This window comes from Drosophila mojavensis, unplaced genomic scaffold (assembly GCF_018153725.1).
Source record: "Drosophila mojavensis isolate 15081-1352.22 unplaced genomic scaffold, ASM1815372v1 contig_80, whole genome shotgun sequence".
Lineage (NCBI taxonomy): Eukaryota > Metazoa > Arthropoda > Insecta > Diptera > Drosophilidae > Drosophila > Drosophila mojavensis.
In genome coordinates this window covers 4,720,081-4,743,015 of record NW_025318906.1, presented here as the reverse complement: position 1 = coordinate 4,743,015, position 22,935 = coordinate 4,720,081, and the positions used below count along the sequence as shown (strand labels likewise).

At 42.8% G+C, this 22,935-nt stretch overlaps 1 protein-coding gene across 6 annotated transcripts; it reads left to right on the top strand.

The window, feature by feature from the left end:
* The first annotated feature begins 192 nt into the window (after positions 1-192).
* Positions 193-22,935, top strand: LOC6578731 (proteoglycan 4). Of its 6 annotated transcripts, XM_015163296.3 has the most exons (10): positions 1,435-1,576; positions 3,781-4,233; positions 18,074-20,035; positions 20,102-20,524; positions 20,676-20,839; positions 20,907-21,029; positions 21,089-21,763; positions 21,828-21,982; positions 22,046-22,187; positions 22,257-22,935. In XM_015163296.3, the coding sequence occupies exons 2-10, from the start codon at positions 4,008-4,010 to the stop codon at positions 22,455-22,457; spliced, it is 4,071 nt and encodes a 1,356-aa protein (XP_015018782.1). In that variant the 5' UTR covers positions 1,435-1,576; positions 3,781-4,007; the 3' UTR covers positions 22,458-22,935. The 6 variants fall into 6 exon arrangements, with proteins under 6 accessions (XP_043866390.1, XP_015018782.1, XP_002004639.2 ...); XM_044010455.1 differs by lacking the exon at positions 1,435-1,576 and adding an exon at positions 193-208 and having other exon boundaries at positions 18,074-20,524; XM_002004603.4 differs by having other exon boundaries at positions 18,074-20,524; positions 21,089-21,757; positions 22,049-22,187.

Below are 22,935 nucleotides of genomic sequence, written 5' to 3'. Positions count from 1 at the left end.
ATTGTTGTTGTCGTTGCGGCGAGAGTCAATGGCAGCGGGCGCTCGCTCAACTCACCACAGCAGCTTAAGAAACTCACTCAAAGAAATTGAAGTAACTCACCACAGGCCATGCTCAGTGTTGGCTGCATAATCCACATTCAGTATTCGTTGAGCCGCTGTGCGTAGAGCACCTGTTGACGGTAAATGTAGAAACGGTTGAACACTTCGTGTAAGTGTGTGCGTGTGTGTGTGTGTGCCTATGTGTGCGTTAATCTTAGAAAAGTGAATAACTAAACGAGCTGCTTTTGCCGTTGTCGTTGACGTTGCCTTATAAATTAAAAATTGAAAGAAGAAGCAGACGCAAAAGGCAAAATGTAAACGGAATTCGAATGAATGATATTTGAGCGCCGTTGTTGCTATGTGTTCGTGTGTGTCTCTCTCGGTACCTGTGTGTGTATGTGTGTGTGTAGAAAAGCAAAAATACGGCAATAACAACAATAAGCAGACAAAAAACAAAACTTTCTTTTTTTGCGCTACCTTTTACCACCATCTTAAACTGCGTCTTTGTTATTATTGTTGTTGTTGCAAATTACGTGGATTTCGCGCTGTGAAATTTGTTGCAAGCATATTTTTATAATTTGTTTTCGTGCACATCTTTTCACTGTTAATTAAAATAAATGCCGCTGCAGCCAACAGCATAACACAAAAAAAAACTAAAACTAAACGTTGATTAAATATAATGACCTAACTGCAAGGGCAGATACCAAAGCTACTAATTAGCCTCTGCAACTTTGTTGTGGGTTGGCCAAGCCGGATGCCAGACGCGCGTTGTCTTTTTGAAATAAACTTCCAGTTCGCTTCCAGGCAGCTCATTCACTAAACAAAAATGTCTGTAACCTGTCTTTTGCTCAATTGACCAGCTTATGCCGGTTGGCGCGGCCTACACATGTTGGCTATTTCCAATGGGATCGAGCACTAAATTGCCCCAGCACCAATTCCAATCCAATACCAGCTGCTCTTCCAGCGCCAGCTACGTACAGTTAGTTGTTCCATTTTGGCGACGTTGCGCTTTTGTGCCAATTTTGTTTTGTTTTTTTTTTTTTCTTTACAACACTGGCAGCTGCTTTACCCATTAACATTTGCATCTCCGTCTCCCTCGCTCTCTACGGCTATCTTAGATTTTGTTTTTCGATAATTTTTTAAAGCTTTTGCTGCGCATTCCTTGCAGCCGCAAAACCACATTTTCGCATCCGTCTCTGCCGTTGGCTGTCAAACGAGCTTCATCTGGCCATCCCAACGTCCGTATCGTCCGCTCATCCGCTGCCCTCTCCTCTTGCTCTCGCGCTCTTTCTCTGTCATTCGCTGGATCGGCTATTATGTTTATAGAAATTTCAATTTGGTTGCCTTTTTGCCTGTTTATTTGCAGTTTTTGTTGTTTTTTTTCGGAGAAATTTGTTGTGTGCGCGAAATGTAATTGAAAATAACGTTCAATAGACAAGACATAAAGAAAAAAAAAAAAAATATTAAGAAACGTAAATAACGTAAATCCATCAAAGAAAAACTGCTAATGCATTTGGACTAATGATTGATATTTGAGGTAAGCTTTAACAATGGATAACGTGGAAAGTTGAAAGTATAAATTTAGTATACATATTTATGAATCTATGTATGTGGGTTAGTGCTCGCCTTTTGTTTGGTATTCATAAGCCAAGGCCACACTGCTTTAGATCTGATTGATATTGTTCCCGTTGATGGGTACCTGGAATATATATTCGCTCTTATGCAATTCCAGTTTTTGTTCTCTCTAGTTATTGCATTTACCTTTTGTCTGCTTGCTTCTTCCATATATCAAAAGTTTCATCTTCTTCTTTTTCATCATGATTGGAAATATTCCAGATAATGGATACATGGAATATATTCGCTCTTATGCAATTCCAGAGTTTTGTTTTTTTACTTATTGCCTTTACCTTTTCTCTGCGTATTTCGTCCATATATCAACAACTTCGCTTCTTCTTCTTCATCGTCGCATGCAATATCCGAGGCTCAGCTGAAGTTACGCAACAGCGTCCCAAAAATCGCATGAGTCATTTAACTTGGGATGGCAGCCAACTAATTATGAGTCCAATGCAACACTTCCGTTCAAGACTTAAGCCGCATATCGAGACGCCAAGAAAGCCAACTCCATAAACGCCATCCGGACGGATAATGTAAACAAGCGTGTGCTGCTCATGTTGACAGGCGCCTGCGTGGGCAGCTACAACAACTGTTGCCCATTTGGCGATCGCTCACTGGAAACAAAATGGAGTTTAATGACAGCAATAGCAACAGCAACAACAACATCAACATCCACATCACGAGCAACAGCAACACCTTTGCCTGCTGTCGTCATTGTTTGTTTTGATTGTTGTTGTTGCTGTGTGTTTGTGTCTGCTCTCGTTGTTATTAAAAGTAAAACTTTCTATTTCACTTGGAGCAGCCGAAAATTTCAAGGTTCGTCGTATGGAAAAACCTTACCAACTTCCTGCACTCAAAAACTGTTAACAACAACAACAAAATGAACATGTGCAGTCGATGATTTTTCATGACTCAACTTGGCGGCTGCCACAGCTTTGGCTCTTAATGGGCTGAACCCTTTACATATGTGTAAAAAGGGTATATTGTTTGCAAGCTAATATTTGTAACTCTCGAGGGTGGATTAGATAATTTGGAAATAATATTAAAATAAATTAAATTAACTATTAATTTATATTTGTAATTATAATGGTGATAATAATGACAATGATAATCTCGTTTTTGCTGACGAACTGCACAACAGGGTATACCATAGTCTGTCACTTTCTTCGCACTCTGGCTCATTTCGATTTTGGGTCTGGGTTCAGTTAAAAGTCGAAGTTAAACTCTTTTTTTTTTCTTGTTTTTTGTTTCTTTCGCTTTTGTTAGCTGTAAGCGTAATCGAGTTTTAAGTTTCCGTCGCGACTCAGAGAGCAACCTTTGCTCTACAATGCGCAGTGTCTCTACTTGTCTCCCTCTCTCTCTGTCTCTGAATGAGTGCTTTCACTTTCAGCTAAGGCTGCCTCGCAATTGTTTTTGGTTTTTGTGGTCGTTTTAACGATCGTTTGCTTTGCTTCTGATTAGACGCTAATCGACAATTGTAGGGCGTCACGTATACATTTTGTTGTTGTTGTTGTTGTTGCTTCTGTTACACTTATTGGGTAATACCAGCTTAAGCTTTGTAACCATTTTGATTTGCTAATATATTTGGTTTTGATTTATTTGGGTGCGAGATTGAGTTTCACTTTTCCTTTTGACACCTCTTAAAAAAGTGTGCTTAAACTTTCGCTCTTTGATTTTGGTTTTATTTTTTACATCAATCAAAATTAGCATTTCAATCAGGGCGTTTCGTTGCAACAAACAGTTCACTGACAGCGACTATCACAGGCCCCACCTGCTATCGCTGACACGAGGTTATGTAAATGTGGCTTAGAAAGCCGCGGGGCAAGTAGTCGTGCCTTTGATCTGCTTATGTCTTGGGCAATTATGTGGCGTACTCTGATTTATTAGCGTAATTGTGCGGCCTTTTGGCCCCTGCCTGACGTAATGTCTTTCTCTGGCGAGCCACTTAAATGGACAGTGCTCCCCATTAGAGGCACAGAGATAGCTTATTTGTGCCCTGTGTTCTCACGATTCCAAGCGAGTGTCTAACAAAAGACTTAAGCCACAAACTTGCGCAGTAACGCTTTTTAAAAAATTTATCAACTGCCCAGAGCTAACAGAAACTTATTTCTTTCTTTCCTTTTGCAGTGCTTAATATGTAAATCCACAACCGAAAACAGAAGAAGGATAGAAAGAATAGGAAGATGCCACGCCAAAGCACCAAGCAGCCTCACAATATAAACTGACAAATACAAATCCAAAAAAGAAGAAAATATCGAAATTAACTATTCTTGACAACAGCTTAGAATAAAGAGAGGCTTTCTTTTATTGCCGCAAAACCAAAAAAGAAACAAACAAAAACAATTTATGCAAAAATGCGACGAAAGCCACAGAACTTAACACAAACTGAACGGACCAGCAGAAATGACAACAACAACAACAACAACAGTAACGAAAACGAGAAGCAGAAGCAGAAGAGGGAGACGAACAAGCCGCATAGAATACCAAGACAACGACACATGTGGCACTTGTCAGCAGAGCTGCTGTCAATTTCTCTGCTGGTGCTGTCGCTGCTGTTGCTGTTCCACGTTCACACAGCGGGTAAGTCAAGAAGTCTTTAAGCCGTTGCCACAAGGGTGTCTCCAGAGGAGTTTCACATGCGAATTTTGTATGTTTGCCGTAGACAATGTTGAGGCTTCTTTCAGTCAACAAGCTGAAAGGTGAGAAAATTTAAAACCGGGTAGCGTACGAATGGAAAATAAAAAACGCTACAAAGTTGCCAAATAATACGTATACGCATATATAAGACATGTTTATTGCTGATTCAGGTCATATTCTCGAATTCATTTTAATTGAGGAAAGAAAATTAAGACGAATTTGTTGTTAAAGAATTTGGATATGTTTTCTTGTGCTATGTAGATATCAAGCTAAGCTAAGTAGGTTAATAATAAAATATATAGAAATCACTTCCTAAATGTCCTTCTCTTGTTTGCCATCAAATTTTTAGTATATACATGCGAAAACATTTCATAGAAAAAATATTTTGAAAAAATATTTTCAGCACTATTTTAATATTTATAAATTAATAATAAGTAATAAATGTAGCAAATCAAATCTCTACAGTTTGTATGTAAAACTTTGGAGATCTGGCTTTTATGGTTAGCATTACTCACGCAAATGCCACTTTCATCATCACCATGTATGGCAATGCTCTTCTCTGCTTCTCCATTTATGGATAGTCTAAAATGTCTAGCATTTCTTTTCAATGTTTATTCTAAACAATTTTAAAGCCTTTTACCATTTTTTTGTGCACTTTCTAGCGGAATTTCAATTTTCTAAATATTTTATCATAATTAAAGTCAGATCTTATTTTTTAACTTTCTTCAATGCTTCACAAACTGCATTAAATTCCGTGCCATGCCATTAGCCTAGCCAAGTGCCTGCCGCTAGCGAATGCCGCGTGCTGCGAACCTAATACACACACGTACACTAACACACACAAGTGTATGCGAGTCTGTGTATCTTTTCTTTTTAGAAAGCTCATGTTTGGTGCATAATTTATTGGGCGTTACTAAGAATGAATAGCTACATAAAGTAGATAACAAGATGCTCACATACCTATTCAGGTGCGAGCGTCGAGTACTTGAGCAGCACGCAGGTGTAGATGACTGACGGCTGGGCAGCCGGCAGAGTCGCACCCGCAGTAGTCGTCTCAGTTGGCTTTGCCAAACCGAAAGCTATGCTAATTTGGGTTTCAAAAATAAAATACGGGCCTGACCCAAAAGCAATGATCAGACATTTTTGAAGTTGATTTGCCACCTGTCTAGGCGTGACACACAAAAATGAAGACATTTTATAATTATATGGTATTCATGTGTGTCATACGATGCGTCACTATATAAGTAGTATATGTAAATATCTTTAACAATTGTGTAATATGCGTTTTATGCCGGATTCATGGCCTGGGCTTTGCCGCTGACAAAGTGCGTGACGCGCGTGAATTGCAGACACAATTAACGATTTTATTCATTTTAATAAATATGCAAGTCTTTCTCTATATACAGTTTGATAACATAATATAATGTGACATGCGTCAATAGCTGAATACGCTAGTAATTAAACAATAGTTGATTAGTATGCGAGGCAACTCAAATGCAGACAATGGGTTAGTTATGCAATCGAATAGTTGTGCATTCGCTGGGCATTCAAGTCGTCGTAAAAGCCTAAAGGAATATGTTCTGCCGCACCTTTTCACAATTAGTTGGCCATAATATGCTCCATGTTCCCAAGCATATTTATAGAAAGGGCATTAAAATAACACTATTTAGCTGTTTTTTTTTTCTCCTCTCTTTCAATTATAAATCAACACTCGCTGCGCCGTTAAGGCGTTGGTGCACCACATGCCCAACCACACGAGCAACGAGCCACACATGAGTCTCAGTGCCTGCCCGCTGAATCAATTAAAGCCAACTCGGCTTTACTGTTTACTGGGCCATTTAAATCAAACATGTTGGCATTTTCAAAGCAAATCTTTCATGCAGCTAATAAGCTTCATTAACATACGAGCTGAAGTCCATTCATTCAGTGTGTGCAGCGCAGCACAAAAGATTTACATAAACATGGAATAAACCGCTACATTCTGACGAAGATTTAATGCTCTTAACTAGATAATTATCTAGTCATAATTGGGTATATAAGAATATAGTAGACAATGTAATAATAAATTTAAAAGGTTTTTCTTTATTTTAAAATTGTGTTTTTGAGCTATACAACTTTTCAGAAAATTCCAAAAAAATATGGAAATGTAAAAAAAAATTGAAAAAAAAAAAATAATGTATTATGTTGATATATATATTACTCTTCAGTACATAGAAAAAATAATTTTAACATTTCTTAAAGTGTATTCAGAAAGGCGAAAAAATATTCCACGTTCACGCTCACAGCTGAAGCTGCATTCTTCATGGCTCGCAGAACGAAAAAAAAAAAAAAAAAAAAAAAAAATTAGGTGAAGTGAAAATAATTTTACAGCAGCTTAATTAAAAAAACAAAAAAATAATAATAATATTCTTCAAGCGTTGGCAGCCAATTGAGATTCTTGAGTAGCGGCCATGGCTTGGGCCATGGTGATGCTAGGCAACGGTAATAACGGCACTGGGGGCTTTCGACTGGTGAGCGCCAAAGAATTGAAATTCGTTTTGTGTGTGCATTGGAAAAGTGTCGTTCGACGAAGCGAGGCAATCGACAGCTAAAACAACAACAGCAATAACAACAACAACAAGATCAACATCATCAAGGTAACGACATTAGAAAGCGTGATGAGTTCGAATTTGTGTATGTATGTGTGTGTCTGCGCAGGTGTATGTCTGTGTGTGTGTGAGTGTACCAAAAATCTACGAAGAAAATCAAACAGTTAGCCGGCTGGATGAGTGCAATTCATCATGGGCTTCAATTTGATTCGCTTGATGAGAGTCGCATTGACAACAATAACCTGTTGCATTTAACACATATTTTATTCAAGTGTTTCTCACTCTCTCTCGCGCGCGCGCATAATCTTTGTCTCTCTGGTTCACTCTCTGCTTAAATTTTCAGATTAGCTTCGCTCATTCCACACACTTTGCTCTTCACGTTGCGTTTTTTGGCACATTTTTCGGTTACATGGCCTACTTGCAGCAAGTGAAAGATAGCTGAAGAGTGAGAGAGAGAGAGAGAGAGTGAGAGAGAGAGAGAGAGAGTGAGAGAGAGAAAAGAGTAAGAGAGGTACAGAGTTAACAAAAAAAGTTGTTACTTAGCCAGGGCCTGTGTATAACTGTGTAAAGATGCCGCGATTCTCAAATCTGCCGCAACGCTTCACGAATTTATGGCGCTGCTTTTTATTGGGTCAATCGGCAGGTTTCATTTGTTGCGCTGGTCGCGCCGGCGGCGATGCTACTGCATTCTTGGTGGGCCATCAAGATGCACGGCATGTTGACGCAATTAATTAAAGTTTTTTAGCCGAACAGGTGCGCTATCGTTGCAGCTGAAATATAAAGATTAATGACAGCTGGCTGGCTATACGCGATAGCAGCTGGATATCTTTGAATGCTTTAAAGCAATTTGTGAGCCAAGTCAAAGACAAAAGACACGCGATCACTTGCTGTGGTAAAAAATGATTCAAAATGTCTAAAATAAAAGGAATTTTGTTAAAAAAAAAAAAAAAAAAAAAAAAAAAAACATAAAAAAGGTTTCAGATTGGGAAATGAAGATGTTGTGATAAATGTCGTAGTTGGAGCTATCGGGTAGCTTTTAGTCAGGAAGTCTCTATAAAGGCACTCTATCTCTCATGGAGCATTCCTTTTGATAGATGATCATTTATACTTAATTTTCAAATGTCTCCTTCTCTATCTCTTTCTTTCGCTTACTCCTTCTAACTCTCTCTCACTCCTTTTCACTCACTCTCTATATCTGCCTTGCTCTCTGTTTACATCTATCTCTCTATCTTTGTCTTTCACGTTCTCTCTCACTCAATTTCTATTTGTCTCTCATTTTTTGCTCTGTATGCTTATCATATCTCTCCGTTCCTCCTCACATTATAATCTTATTTAACTCTCCCAACTGCCCGTATTTTATTTTATTAAACTTAATGGCCATTTCAATTTCATGCCAATGATGATATCAGTCCAAAAGCGAGAGAGTTTTTGTTTATGCGTTTGCGCCCAGCTCCAATTAAGTTAAACGTTTCTCCACCCTTTTCATTCAATTAGAGTCGATGCTGTGCAAACGGAATCGGAATTCGAATCCGAATCGTATCAATAACTGCATGCGCGCATACAACTACAACTTTCCCTTTCCCATGCATGCTGGAGACAGCTCAGGCGGCAGAGACAGAGACAGCAGCAGCAGCCCCTTCACTCCCTTGTCTGTCCGAAATTCTACAATGAAATTCGGCACAACGAAAGTTGTTGGAGCGTATAACCATAAACACACACACGCACACACATACTCTTTGACACACACCCATATAGCAGCGAGCCCGAACCCATAATTTATCTTGATTTCGATTGGTCAAGTTCCTTCTTGGCCCTGGCCATGGTAAACATTTGTCCCGCGGCGCTCAGCGACATTTGAGGCGCACGCAAAATTGCACAAAGGCGGCGAAAATCGAAGACGTTGCCAGGCGGCGAGGTGGGGCAACGGGCGTGTAACGTTCACCTTTGCGCTTGATGAAGCTGCAGCACAGGTAGACGGAATACATATGTATGTAGATTGCCTGCGTGTGTCTGTGTGAAGATTGAATGTTAATCAATGAATACATTCGCCGACTGCAAATTATCTGTGAACCGGTTCTGTTCGGTATTTTTCCCCCTCTCTTTGATTATTTTGTAAGATGCTACTTCGGCTTGGACTTCATTTACATATATGCGTAAATTTGGATTTGAAATGAAATCATGCTGAAAAGGCTTTCTTTTGCCAAAACTAGAAGCATGTAAGTTGGCTGCTTTGAACAAAAGACTTAAGCAACGAACTTGCCCCCGCTACACTAATTAAACAAATCAACAAAAGAACTTGTTTGCTGCTGATATTCTTTGTGAAATAAACAAAAGACTTAGGCAACAAACTTGCTCTCAGTCAACATTCTTTGATGAATAAGCAAAAGACTTGGTCAGCCAACATGCAGCTGGCTATGTTCTGAAAAAGAAAAACATGTCAATACGCCCGGGCGAAGACTTAGGCAACGAACTTGCTTTTGCCAAGCAACTGCGATAAATCAACAAAAACAAAACAAAACTTCAACAACGAACTTGCCATTGCCTTGCATACTGTGCATCCATGTCTTTACACTTTCTTATCTGCACGCTGCGTGGGCGTGGCACCTGCTGCGCCCATTGCCTGGACTACCGAAGGCCCGTAAACCACAATTAGCCCAATTGGTTGACTTCTCGGCAGCGTTGCTGACACATAAAACTACGTTTGTAAAACTTGAAATAGAATGCCGTTAAATGCGTTAGGCCAGACATGCGCACACACACTCATACACACACACAGTCAGCAGTTGGCGCGCAGTTAGAAATAGCCTAATAAAAAGCTGTTTGACTGACTGCTCTGTCGCTGGCCGGTTCTGTGGGCCATTTGTAAAACGTAAACGCTTATTTTTTTCTTTTAACTTTTCGTATGATAGCACAACTTGAGCACACACACACACATACAGACATATACACATATACACATTGCTTTTGAACTTGTCACACGCCATTGAGAGTCGCCCGTTTGTCCATATTGGACGCAACTTGTTCCGTTTTTCTCGGGGCACGTTGACACAGTTTCGCTGCGAGTGAGCAGAGCAGGAGAGCAAAAACTAGACAGAGCGAGAGAGAAAGAGAGAGAGAGAGAGAGAGAGTGGGAGGGAGAGAGAGAGATAGCGCCGTGCAAAAGCCGCTTTTCAATCAATAAATTTTACGTTCTTTTAGCATTGAACTTGGCTGCGACAAGACTTGATTTAATTCAACTCAAATCAACTAGAGTTGGCTTTTTATGTTGGCCAACACAATTTGCGGCAAGTTGCGGACTTGCTTGTGGCCAAAGGGGCCTCTGTGGCGCTGAGCTGAGCTGATATCGGCGTGTGTCTGTGTGAGTGTGTGTTGGTGTGCCCATTCTATGCCCCATTTTTGTAAACAGCATTTAATCAGCTTTAATTGTTCAATTAGTGAAGCGTATATGGAGCGCAGTCAACTGTTTATTGTTGTGCATGAGCTTAGAAGAGCTCACAGTTTTCGAGCAGTGTATTCAAGCAGCCGAGTGATTTTATTCTGCAGTTTAGTGAACTCCAGCTGCCGCCGCCCTTCGCTGCAATGGCAACTATGCGCCTTGCGTGTTCCTCTGAAAAGCAAATATTGCAACTATTTCCAGAGTCGAGTCGAGGCTGAGAGATAGCGATCTACAACTAAATTGCAGCTAGTTCAATTTACAAGCACAAAACCCTGTTGCTGCTGGCCGGGCCCGAGCCCGAGCCACTTAGCTGCCTTCTGGGCTGGCATTTGCTGCTTATTAGTGGATGCTTTGTTTTATGCTGGAATCTGTTATAGTTACTCGCAGGCAGTTCGGTCTTAGCTGGGCTTTAATTATAAATAGCAGACAATTAGGCTGTTAAGTGTATCTATTATTTAGGCAGCGGTCAATGCTACGACTCCACTTGTGGATATCCGCCACTTTCCACACACACACACAGAGTGAGAGGGAGATAGCTAGAGTAGCCAACGGAGCGAGCAAAGTTAGGGCTAATAAATTTATTTCGGCTTAGACAGGCCCCAGTTGCAGCCAGCCGAGCAATCCCGATTGCAACCGGCTCAAAGCTAAGCTACAGCTGAGGCTGAGGCTGTGGCTGCAGTCGCAGTCGTAGCCAGAGTTGGCGTCTCAGACCTTGATTAAGGTCATTCGCTTGTGCGCTAACACAATGGCCGCCGCGTTGCCTTTGGCTCGAACTCCATTTGCAGGCAGCCTGCAAAATTAACATATCTAATTGCATGACACGCGCGGCAAATGCTGAAAAAAAAAACCAAATAAACTTAAGTAAGAAAAACCCAACCAAAAGAGAAAAACAAATTTTTTTGACATACCTCACGGTTTGGCCCCTTGCTCAGGTACATCAAATATATGGCCAGCGTCAAATGACTGCAACGAAATTCCTCAATTTCACTAGAGATGAAAAAGGAACAAAGCTGTTTCTCTTTCTCTTTCTCTCTGTATCTCTATCGCTGTGTGTTTGCTGAGCCGCATCATTGTCGTCACTTGTTAATTGCAGCGCATTTATTTGAAATTTTTCTAGACAGCGCGACAACAGGCCTCACTTGAAGGCTCTGAAGAAAGGTTAAGACTTAAGTGTGACTCGACAACTTAATAGACTATATGATATATGAAAATGTAGAGATAAGCTGATGCTCTCTATTATTTTTGCAGCTTAAATATTTTAGCAGATCTTGCAGAGCTTGTCTCATACTACATTTTAGATCTTGAACCTTTATTTTTTCTGAGTTATAATAGATGGAAGAGATATACATATTTGCATACAGATTTTTAATGCTAGCTTTCTTTCCTAAGTTAAAGAGAAGTTATGTTAGCTTTCCTTCTTCCTTCTTCTAGTTTTTTTTTTTAAATTACATAACTATTTCAACTGATTAGTAACTTTATACTTACTTACTTTTTAGCTACATTCTTTACACTTGTAAACAAACTCTGTAAAAACTAAAACACTCGCTGCACTTCACACCCAAACAGGGTATACAAGAAATACCACGCTTGATTGCACAAGTGATGCCAAACAGAATTTGTTTGGGCTGCTAATGAATACCTTGCCGATGCCGATGCCATTGCTGATGCCGGTGTCGGTGTCGGTGCAAGTCCAAGGCCTTCTGCCAGCATGACTGCTGCGAAAAAGAAAAAACAAATAGAAGGGGCCATAAGAGAAAAAGAAAAAAAAAAGAAAAGAAAAACAAATTATTTATTACACAAACTTTCTTTGCGGTGGTCATAAACAGCAACATTTGTTTGGTTTTGCTGTGGTTTTTATAGCAACGCCCACTGGAGTCTGTGCGGCAAGCATTTGTCTGAATCAATTAGCATTAAATCAAACTATTTTTATTGCCTGCTTTTTGAGTTGAGGGCTGCACTGGGGAACAACACGCCCCGCCTGTCCGTCTGTCTGTCTATAAAAACTATGGCGATATTTCAAATGTAAGCGACGTGCCACGATAGCCCAGCTAATATCTTTAGCGTACAAGCCGAGGCGTTGCCCACAAGTTCTTTGACTCTCAGGGCATGTGTGTGTGTGTGTGTGTGCAATGAGCCAGGTTGAACGAACGTGAGCTGCGACTGAAGCCACAGGGCAAGGCGGCGATTCAGATGGTCTTAGCATCTTAAATAGAAATCTTACAGAAAGCCAGACGTAAGCTCGAGTTCGTTTTTATTTTGATTTAGAAAAGACTTTTATGAGACGTTTGAAAGATTAAATTGTGGTAGCTGAAAAAATGTGAAATGTAAAGGCTAAGCCGCGAGCCAATTGGAGAAGTGAGTTAAGAGTAGTATTCAGATATGAATGCTGTAATAGTGAGATAACAAAACACTATCAATACTTTCCAATTAACAGAGTTTGTTAGATATTGTCAGGGAGTACCGTTATTCTAAAGAAGGCCTTGACAAATAGGTTTGTTGCGGTTTTGAAAGTAAAACAAAAGCCATATTTAATAATAGAAATCAAGCATAATAAATAACACACGTAAGGGCTTAAATCAAGTAGAAAGTTGGCCAAAATAGATATGAAATATGAAACAATTTGTAAATTGAGCTGGCTTCAGTTACTATTGTGTAAAAGAGAGTTGTAAATAATAAAATTTACATTATATTTGCTATAAATTGTGTGGAGGGAAAGTAAATTTAGAATTGTAATCAAAAGTTTGTGGCAATTTTAGGCTTTGAGATAGAGTTGAGATTCAAGCCGACTTATGGTTTCAAATTTCTTTTTGCTGAGTTTTCAAGCTTTGGGTGCAGTAAATATTTATAACTCATACCATACCAGACCACAAAGTTTACAGTAGATAAATCATCACAGATGATCGATACACAGTATGTGATATATCAGATTTCGTATATCTATCGTCTTCCTAATTAGAAAACATGTATTTCAAAGACTTATGCATTGGTAAATATAGATAGACAGTTAGATAATGGCAAATATAGAATATGCTTCTATATGCCATTATTACGCTCTGAAAATTTAAGCAAGATAGTCCAACTAGACTAAAAGTTATGCAACATTTACGTTCCAAATCAAGCCCAAGCAAGACCATGCATGCAGTGCGTGCCTATGTGTTACATACATACATGTGTCTGTTATTTGTAAAGTATGTATGAGATAGCAATGATAGAGTAGAAGATCTTCAGCTCTGAATATATTCTAGTCGGACAGTCCAGAATCGGAGTAGCACTCGGCACTGCTAAAATATTTATTTTCAGGGGAAGTCTTATATTTATACTCATTCACGAAAGTGAATCAGTATATTGGTTTTGTGCAATGTCCGTCTTGCTGTCCGTCCGTCTGTCCGTCCGTCCGTCTGTCCGTCTGTCCGTATGAACGCATACTCGTGTATATCTCCGATTTATAAAGTGTTAAAATTTTCCCGATCCGCCCACTAGGGGCGTGGCAAATCGGAAAATGCATTTTCCGATATACCAGGAATCATATAAGTTGAAGAGCTAGAAAGCTGAAATTTGGTATATAGGTCCGCATCGACAACCCAAGATCACAAGCTATGGCGGATATATCTCCGCCCATTGGGGGCGTGGCAAATCGGATAAAACTGTATCTCCTAAAGTTGTAAACCTAGAATGCTGAAATTTTGCATGTCAGCTAATCTTATGATTCTATAAAGTCTAAAAATAAAATTATAAGTCTACACCCATTAGGGGCGTGGCAAATCGGACCTGAAGATATAGTGATTTTTCAAAGCCTGCTATTTTTTGGACACTATTGATGCCAGAGATCTCAAATTTTGTATATATACTCGGGCTGATCACCCAAGACCAAAAAGCTTTGTCGGATATATGTCCGCCCACAGGGGGCGTGGCAAACCGCAAAAATGTATATCTCCTAAAGTATAATAGCTAGAAGCTTCAAATTTAGATAGTTGAGTTACTGGTAGCCTCACCTATCGATTCCCCAAAAAATAATTTTTACGCCTCTTTAGGGGCGTGGCATATCGAAAAATACCCTGTAGTTTTCACTTTTTTTGAGAGTAAGCATTCAAACTTTGCAGTTAGGGTACTGTTATCTCGTTCTAGAAACTGACCAAAAATGAGGTGTCTACGCCAAGTAGGGGCGTGGCAAATCGGAAAAGCCTGTATATTCTACAGTATTAAAGCGAAATTTAACTACTAAATTGTTGATGGGATGTGAATGAGTATTCCGCAGTCGGTAACGCCCGACTGCAACGTTCTTACTTGTTTCATTTGCATTTATTGTATTTCCATAAATTTATATTCGCATTCCCAGCTAAGTTAATTTTTAATAATTTATAAGATCTGCTTAAATTGAATGAAATTGCAATGTGAATGAAATATTTAATAGGCAATCAACATATATTAAATGCTGCAAATTGTCGTCATTATTATGCCACCTTCTCCATTATTTGCTAGTTACATAATAGCTAAAAATGTGAGCTGAAATATGACATGCATATGTTATTTGGCTAGGCTAACAGCTGCCAAAGTGCCTAATGTGTCTGACTGACTGACTGGCTGGCTTGGTTCAGCTTTGTTCAGCTTGGCGCACATGTCGTATGCGTAATGCTTGCGTACGTGCGTTAAATATCGAAATATGAAATTGCTGCATTTCATAAGCGCTGCAAATGTAATTATTGTCGCTAGCTTTAATTTTTCTTTCATTTTTGGGCTAGAGGCTTATATTTGTGCCAGGTACTGTATCTATGGTCTTTTGGCCAAGTTGTGAAATAGTTTTGCTGTCGTTGTTTTTCTGTCAGTTCGAAGCAGCTGAAATAGAAAGTGATTGCTGCCTGTTGTCAGCAATTTGGAGGCGCTGAAATTGCCAATTGCTTTGTCGTGTAGCATGCATGTGTGTGAGTGTGTGTGTGTGAGCGACTGAGCGAGTGTGTGTGGGCTGCAATTCAGTCGAGATGGAAAACCAGTCCTGTCTGCCCTGCTGCCGCCTTCTAGCCTTGCAGTAACTGAGTCGTGGGCTCAAGTAGCGTTTAAATTAATGTAGGCAAGCGCTGCAACTAATGACTCTCTTGTCTTGTCGAAGTTGTCAACGTTGTTGTAGTTGTTGCTGTCGTTGTTGTTGTCGTTGTCGTTGTCGTTATTGCTGGCTCTTGGTGCATTGAACTCTGCGAGACATGTCAGACCGTGCCATATAGACAGTTGGGAGTTGGCTGCCCAAAAAGATAGTTAATTAGAGCTTTTACTTTCGTTGTCCGTGAAAGTGTGTGGCATGCCACAGATTCAATTTGGTAAATTGTGCTGCAGTTGCTGTTCCCCTTTAGCGTTGTCTCTGCTCGACTGACTTAATGGCCCGCGGCAAGATTTTCATTTTGGCCAGACACTTTTACCCCGCTACCAATTCAATTTTCGTATCAATAATAGCGCAAAAATCAAATGAGAAAAAAGTGAAGTTGAAAAACAGGTGGGAAAATCATATTTATTTTGTTTTCTTTTGATGATTATTTCGCAAAAGGAAAGTGAAAATGCGATCAACACATTTTTGCGGCTTTGTTTGTTCGGTATTTTGTATTTGATATTTGGTATTTGGAATTTAAAAAGGAAGCGCTAATTATATCAAAGCCGCATTTCGTAGAAAGCAAAACAAATAATATTTGTAGTTATCAATCCGCGTGTTTCGTATTGTTGCGCCTTTGCTTTGGTGAAAGTAAAAACTGTGCCAAAATGTTGATCGAAAAGGAGGAGAAATACATATTAAAAAAAACCGCTTAGCAATTGGGTTAAGCTCAATAACTAAACGTGTTTTATTTATGCCTCGTCTTCTTCTTCTGCGGTTGTTGCTCGTGTGAATTATGCGCGCCGTGGCATAAACTCGAAAATAATATTAAACTGGTTGCTCGAGGCACTCGGCACCCACTTGGGCAGACCTTAGAGTCGAGCTTGCATCGCGCTAATATGTCAGCGGCAAAAAGCACTTGCCCCAGCCATCTGTCTAACTGTCTATCCGTCTGTCCATCTCTCCATCTGTGTGTCTGTCTGCCACACATGCACTTGACACCGCTTCGCTTTCGGAGGCTGCGCTCACAGCGCCTGGGGCAAGTCAACGATCGCAGCAGCAGCAACACATAAATCACAGCCAAAGCAAAGAAAGTAACCAGATTTATAGCACTCGGATGGCTAAGACTCTTGAAAATTGTTGTAACATTATATTGAATGCTTGGCGGGTGGTGTTAAAAGCCACACACAGACACTCAAATTCCATTACTCACTCTCCCTCTCTCTCTCTCTCCCTCTCTCTCTTTCTCTCACTCTGTTCTTGTCGAATCGAGTTCAAGTCAGTTCATTTGAGTCAAAGCTCAGCAGGTGTCGATCTCTAAAGGGTTTGTTTAGGCTCATAATCGCCCCAAAAAAGAAAGCACTTTAAAGTTTGAAAAGAATAGAAATCCACCTGTCTCAGTCTGCATTAGATAGAAATTCGTATAGCAATTAAAAATTTTGTTGATTTATTTTGGAAGTTTTTATAGCTCAAAAACTAGTTATAGATTGCAATTAAAATTTACTTTTTAACTAATTTTAAGACTAATTGCTTGCATTTCTCTTTCAATTTATGATATAATTGCAAAAAAAAAAAATACATTTTTTTAGTTGTTATGTTTAACAATTATCTAAATAATATAAATGAGAGCTCCAACTAATGTTTATAGCTAGAAGAAATAGCTCGAGTTAGATTTAATGCAAAAAATAAGGGAAAGCTCTTGATATTGTTCTCTATTTTTTAATTCTTTCTTATTCTTTTGCTGCTTTGGATATAATATCTATATTATATCTTTCGCCACACCAATTCCAGATGAGTAAAAAGTAAAACTGAACTTCAACAGAAATGTTTGCAGAATTTCTTCATTGATTTATTGTGCAGACTAGCGCAACCCCCAGAGATATATCTCTCTATATATACACACATATAGGCCTGCCCATCTCTGATAAGTAGCGCAGCGAGTATATTTTACCAGCCATACAAATGGCAGTCGTAAATATGTTGGCATCTTTTCAACGCTTCACGTAGCAATTTGTGAAATTCTCGTCTTGCCAGTGCAATTGTGCCTGCCTTGCAGGAGGCGTGGCTGAAGGGGGCGCCTTGGTAATAAGTAATATGACTGCCACAAAGTGTGACAGATGAGCGTCTGACTGCTGCAAGACATCTGTTTGCCCAGCCTTGGCTTGCCAAAAGGCGAAACCCGTAATTTCAGATGTTGGCAGGCGTATATGATTTAGATATACATATAAGTATATACCTACATATATAGTATGCATATATGGCTGGCTACAGCAAACAATTACACTGCAAGAGTGAAAAGAAGAACAAAAGACTGAAGACACAAACTTGACATCGAAAATAAATGATGCCTGCCAGCCGAGGCAATCTGAAATCTCTCGCTCAAAGTCGGTTTCGAATTTCTAAGAAATGCAAATGTGCATCACATCGGCATCCACAATGACAATGACAAAGACAAAGCACAGGGCAGGTGCCGCAATTGTTGTTTTAGTTGTTGCTGTTGTTGGGGCGTACCTGAAAAGTGAAACCCGCTGTCGCTTTTGTTTTGGCAGCCGCCACATTTGCCGTTGCAGCTGCACCAGATTCTCTGCACTGCAATAAATAATTAGTGAAACTGAAGCTTTGGAATCTCAAGAATTTCACCAGCTCTAATTGCACCACTTCCCCTCTCTCTTACTCTCCTTGCAGCTGCCCAGCACAATGACATCTCGCAGATCTCGCCCAAGTCCAGCAGCCACAACTCTGGAGCTCGCTTGAGCATTGAGAGCACCATGACAGACACGAACAGCATCCCGGAGAGCGTACACTCAGAGCCGCTGAATGAGAGTGAGACGCGTGCGCGTGTAGAGCGTTCGGCCTCACCCATACTGCACGAGCCGCAGCAGCAGCAACAGCATCCCAATGATATCAGCTATAGCAACGATGGCGAGAAGGACGTCTCAGCGGGCCGTTACTTTCACTATAACATCAAGCCGACGGGCACGTACGATCAGCAGGAGGAGCAGGAGCAGCAGCAGCCAGAGCGCACACATCGCATGCGAGCAGGAAAGACTCTAAGTGGCAGCAGCAGCAGCTCCATTGGCAGCAGCTCAAGCGAGCAGCCTTTTTTAGTGCAAAGGGGGCTGCGACAGACTACGTCGGGGTCCCCTATCAGCCCGAGTCCGAGCAGTATTGCCAGCTCGACAGCCAGTGCGACTCAAACGCCGCATAATCCACGCCAAAACGGCAATCCGGACATCCAGGACATCATCACGGGTATTGTGAAGCTGCTCAACGGCAACGTCAATGTGCACGCCAATACGCAAGGTGTGCGGCGACCCTCGGCGAGCCGTATCAATAATCGTGGACCGCCGCGCATATCCGAGGTGCAGCCCTTGCCGCTGGACTACGAGGCACAGAAGCCAGGCACTTCGATGCGACCGCCTCCCTATCCCTTCGATCGACCCGACCGTCCGTTTATTACGGGCGTGCCCATTCCGGAACAGATTGTACCTGTGCGTCCGGGCTTCGTGAGCAATCGGCCGCCCTGGTATCGCAACAAGCCACGCCCACCAATCACAACGAGCGTCAATGGGAGTCGACGTCCGCTGCCGCAGTATCAGCCAATGCCGCAGCAGTTGCCCGCACGTCCCGCCGAGCCGGAGCCAGTGCATCAGCAAGAGGATGTGAAGCAGCAGCAGCAGCCAGAGCCAACGGATGACCATCTAGACGCTGTGCCGCCCACAGACACCACCTACGACTCGGAGTTCTCCAACGAAGATGCCAATGCGCAGTACATCGAAGTCTCAGACCAGGACACCGAAGCTGGCGGCGAGATCGAAGATGAGCTGATGCCACCCGCCGAGCCCTCACCTACAACGCCAACCAAAGAACAGGTGATCAAAAAGAAGCACAAGCCCAAGCCGGTGAAGAAGCCGCACGAGGAGCATGATGGCTACACCACCATCATTGAGACCAGCTCCGTGGTGAACACCGTTATGGGCATGTCGTCGAGCTATGTGCCCATGTCCATGGATAGCGCTGCAGATGCTAGCCACGATCTTGATCCCTCCACGGAGGAGGTCATCTTTATGACAGCCAATCGCACGCCGGGACTGGAGGCCAGCGCCTCATCCGCTACGAGCAGCATTCAGACTGTGCCTCTGAGCGAACAGGTTGCCTCGGATACCATTGCTCCGACAACCAAATCACCTATGACCACCTCTACATCCACCACCACCACCACCACCAGTACTAGCTCCACTACCACCTCAACTACTACCACAACCACCTCGACAACCTCAACCACCTCGACCACCACTGAAAAGGCGCCCATCGGTAATGGCCCATCGCCCGCTCCCGCCACTCCGGCCGCTCCCTACCATCCCCGACCCGGCATTGTATTGGACGATCCCGAATTCAAGCCCGGTGGCCGGCCACGCCCAGCCGCTCAACGGCCCACAGCTCCGCAGCAGCCCATACAGCCAACGCGCCAGCATCTGCCGCCCGGCTATGGCGAGATCTTTGACGTCACTCTGTCGGCTATCCAAGGTCCGGGTCCCAAGGGCAGCGGCTCCCAGCAGACGATCAACATTAAGCCGTACGGCAGCTATGGGGGAGGGCCAGCCGGCGGCGGCGGAGCACAGGCGGACATCATTGTGTCAGCATCAGGTGACGAGGGCTTCGTCTCAATCGATGGCAAACGAACTTACATCAATCTATTTGGTGATCCCACAGATCCGCCCGCAGGCGCTACGACACCGGCGACACGTCTGCCCCAATTGCCAGGGGCAGCTGGCAGCAGTGGTGGTGCAGGAGGTGGTGGTTCGAAGGGTGGTGCAACTGTGCCGAATCACGGTGTCACGCAGAGCAGCAATGGCTATGCGGTCCCGGAAACGGAAGTCGTAGAACTGCAGTCCCAATCAGGCACAAGTCCGGGACATGGACCGGCACATGGACATGGACAGGGACAGACAGCCAGTAAGGTGCCAGCATCCACGACACATGCGGGACCCACGCGACCACACTACCGCCAGCGACCCACACCACCGCCCGTGCGCATCGACACCTGCATCGTGGGCGATGACACCACCTGTGATCAGGCGCAACACGAGCGCTGCAAAACGGACAACGGCGTGTCCAGCTGTCACTGCAGACCAGGTGAGCCAAGGGAACTGTGAGAGATTAGAGAGATCATATTCGACTATTTGTAGAGAATCCCTTTATATATAAGAGTAGACTTTGTAGTAGAGATTAGAGAATCATCTGTTTCTCTGTTCAAGTTCCATTCTAAACATTCATCCACTTCTAGGCTATTCACGTCGCAAACATCGTGAGCCCTGCCGCCGCGTCATCTCCTTCCATCTGGGCATGCGCGTGGATCGCATCTATGAGCATCGCATTGTGTGGGACAACAAACTTCTGGATCTCAACAGCGAGCCGTATGGCCAGCTGAGCTACGAAGCTGTGCGCGCAGTAAGTAGAGCAGAATAAATATTCCCAGAGAATCAAGAGAAAGCCTTAAGCTAATCATCCTTTACAGCTGGACTCTGCCATGTCTATGACACCCTATTCGGATGAGTTTATGGAGGCCAAGGTGAATAACATCTACAGAGGCGATCCCAACCTGGGCGGCAGTGGCGTCTATGTGAATCTGACATTGAAGGTGAGTGAAATCAAAGAGTCAGGTCATAAAATTTACTAACTTTCTCTCCTCCCTTCAAGCTGGACGAGAGCGTGGAAACGCTGCGTCCCAATCTGCGCAGCGATGTGCAGAAGCATCTCTTGGGTGTGCTGCATCGTCGCAACAACAACATCGGCAACTCGGTGCTGTATGTGAGCTCGCCGGAGGGCGCCGTCTCGGCGCTGCACGATGTGGACGAATGCCAGTCGGCGGAACTGAACGATTGCCATGAGAGCGCCACGTGCAGCAACAGCTGGGGCAGCTTCCAGTGTGCCTGCGCACCGGGTCTGCGCGATCCCTGGGCCGATCAGCCACTGCGTGCGGGCCGGGAGTGCCAGGCCTGTCCGGATGGCTATTGCAATAACCATGGAGTCTGCAGCTACAACGAGGAAGGCGCCCAGAGCTGCGCCTGCGATTCAAGTCACTACGGCGCACAGTGCGAGATCGACGGCGAGGTGCTGGGCGTGGCCATAGGCGCTTCTGTGGCGGCCGTGATCATCATTGTGCTGACTCTGGTGTGCCTCATCATGTGGTCACGTCGCTGGCAGCGCGAGCAAAAGAATGCAATGGGCTCGCCGGTGTTTGGCTACATGAATACGGCTCCATTGAAATCGGCGGGCTTGCCACAAGCGGGCTATCAGGTGACGCTCGAGGATCGCATGCGCTGGGCACAGATTGCAGATGTCATGGCACAGACGAATCATTACGGAGTGAGTGTTAGTTACAGAGAGCCCCAAATATTTATATTGTATAAAAATCTAATCGAAATTCGCTTTTTAGGCGGAACCCATTGGACCCACACGGCCATCGTCGGCCATGTTTGCGTACCCTAATCTGGGTGCCATGGGCATGGGCACCATCGGTGGAATGTCGCTGCAGAGCACCATGCAAATGCATCCAAGCGCCAGCCTGGCGCCGCCAGTGCCATTGCCCAGGTGAATATAAGCAAATATATATGAAATTGATTTATTGCTAACTCCTTTTGGTATTTTTACTAGAAGACTCGGCCTGGGAGCGCGTGCGAATGGCATGCGCGCACTGGAGAACTCCAGCTCCAGTGAGGAGGAGGATCGCGCCGATCTGCTGGGTCGCAATTTTCAAGTGCCACGCCCAAAGAGTCGCAGCAATGGCAGCATAGCGGTAGGCGTACAACATCAACATCTCAGCCATGTCAGATCTCTCATTTATTGTTCTTTTTATTTGATGTAGAACCAGTCGGGCATCTACTACGATGTGGACTATGAGCCTTCGGGCAATGGCATTGGCAACACCAGCGTCGATCATCTTTATGGCTCACAGAATCAGTCTGTGACGCACTCGTCAGGCAACTCTCACATACCCGGCCCCCAGGGCATACCCATGAGCACGTACACCTCGGGCCGTGCGCCCAGCAGTTACTACATGAAGTAGAGTCCCTGCCCCCCCTCCAGCACTGCCCTATCCCCCAGCCCTAGTTCTAGCAAAAAACCTGTAAATATGCAATTTAGCTGTAGTTTAGCTTAGGTCCAACTGCCTAAAACACTTTTCCACTGCAGTCCAAGAGAGGAGGAAGAGAAGTCCATGACTGCAGCTGAGACGCGTTTTTGTGCAATAAGCAAGAAGACTTAGTTTACAATACATATGTATACATCACATATATGTATATCAGATAGTAACGTAAATTTAAATGCAATGTTAACGATCACTAATCATTAATTTTAACCTAAAATTAAATTTTTAATTTATTCTTCTATCCCTAGTTCTAAAAGCAGTTCTATGAAAACTTAGCCGAAAGTCAATTTTAAATCAATCGAGCACTAGTATTTACCAATTTGATGTACTTATGTATTTAGTTTTAAAGTGTGAATGTAAATATGAATCAATAAAGAGATAATAATAGTAATAATAA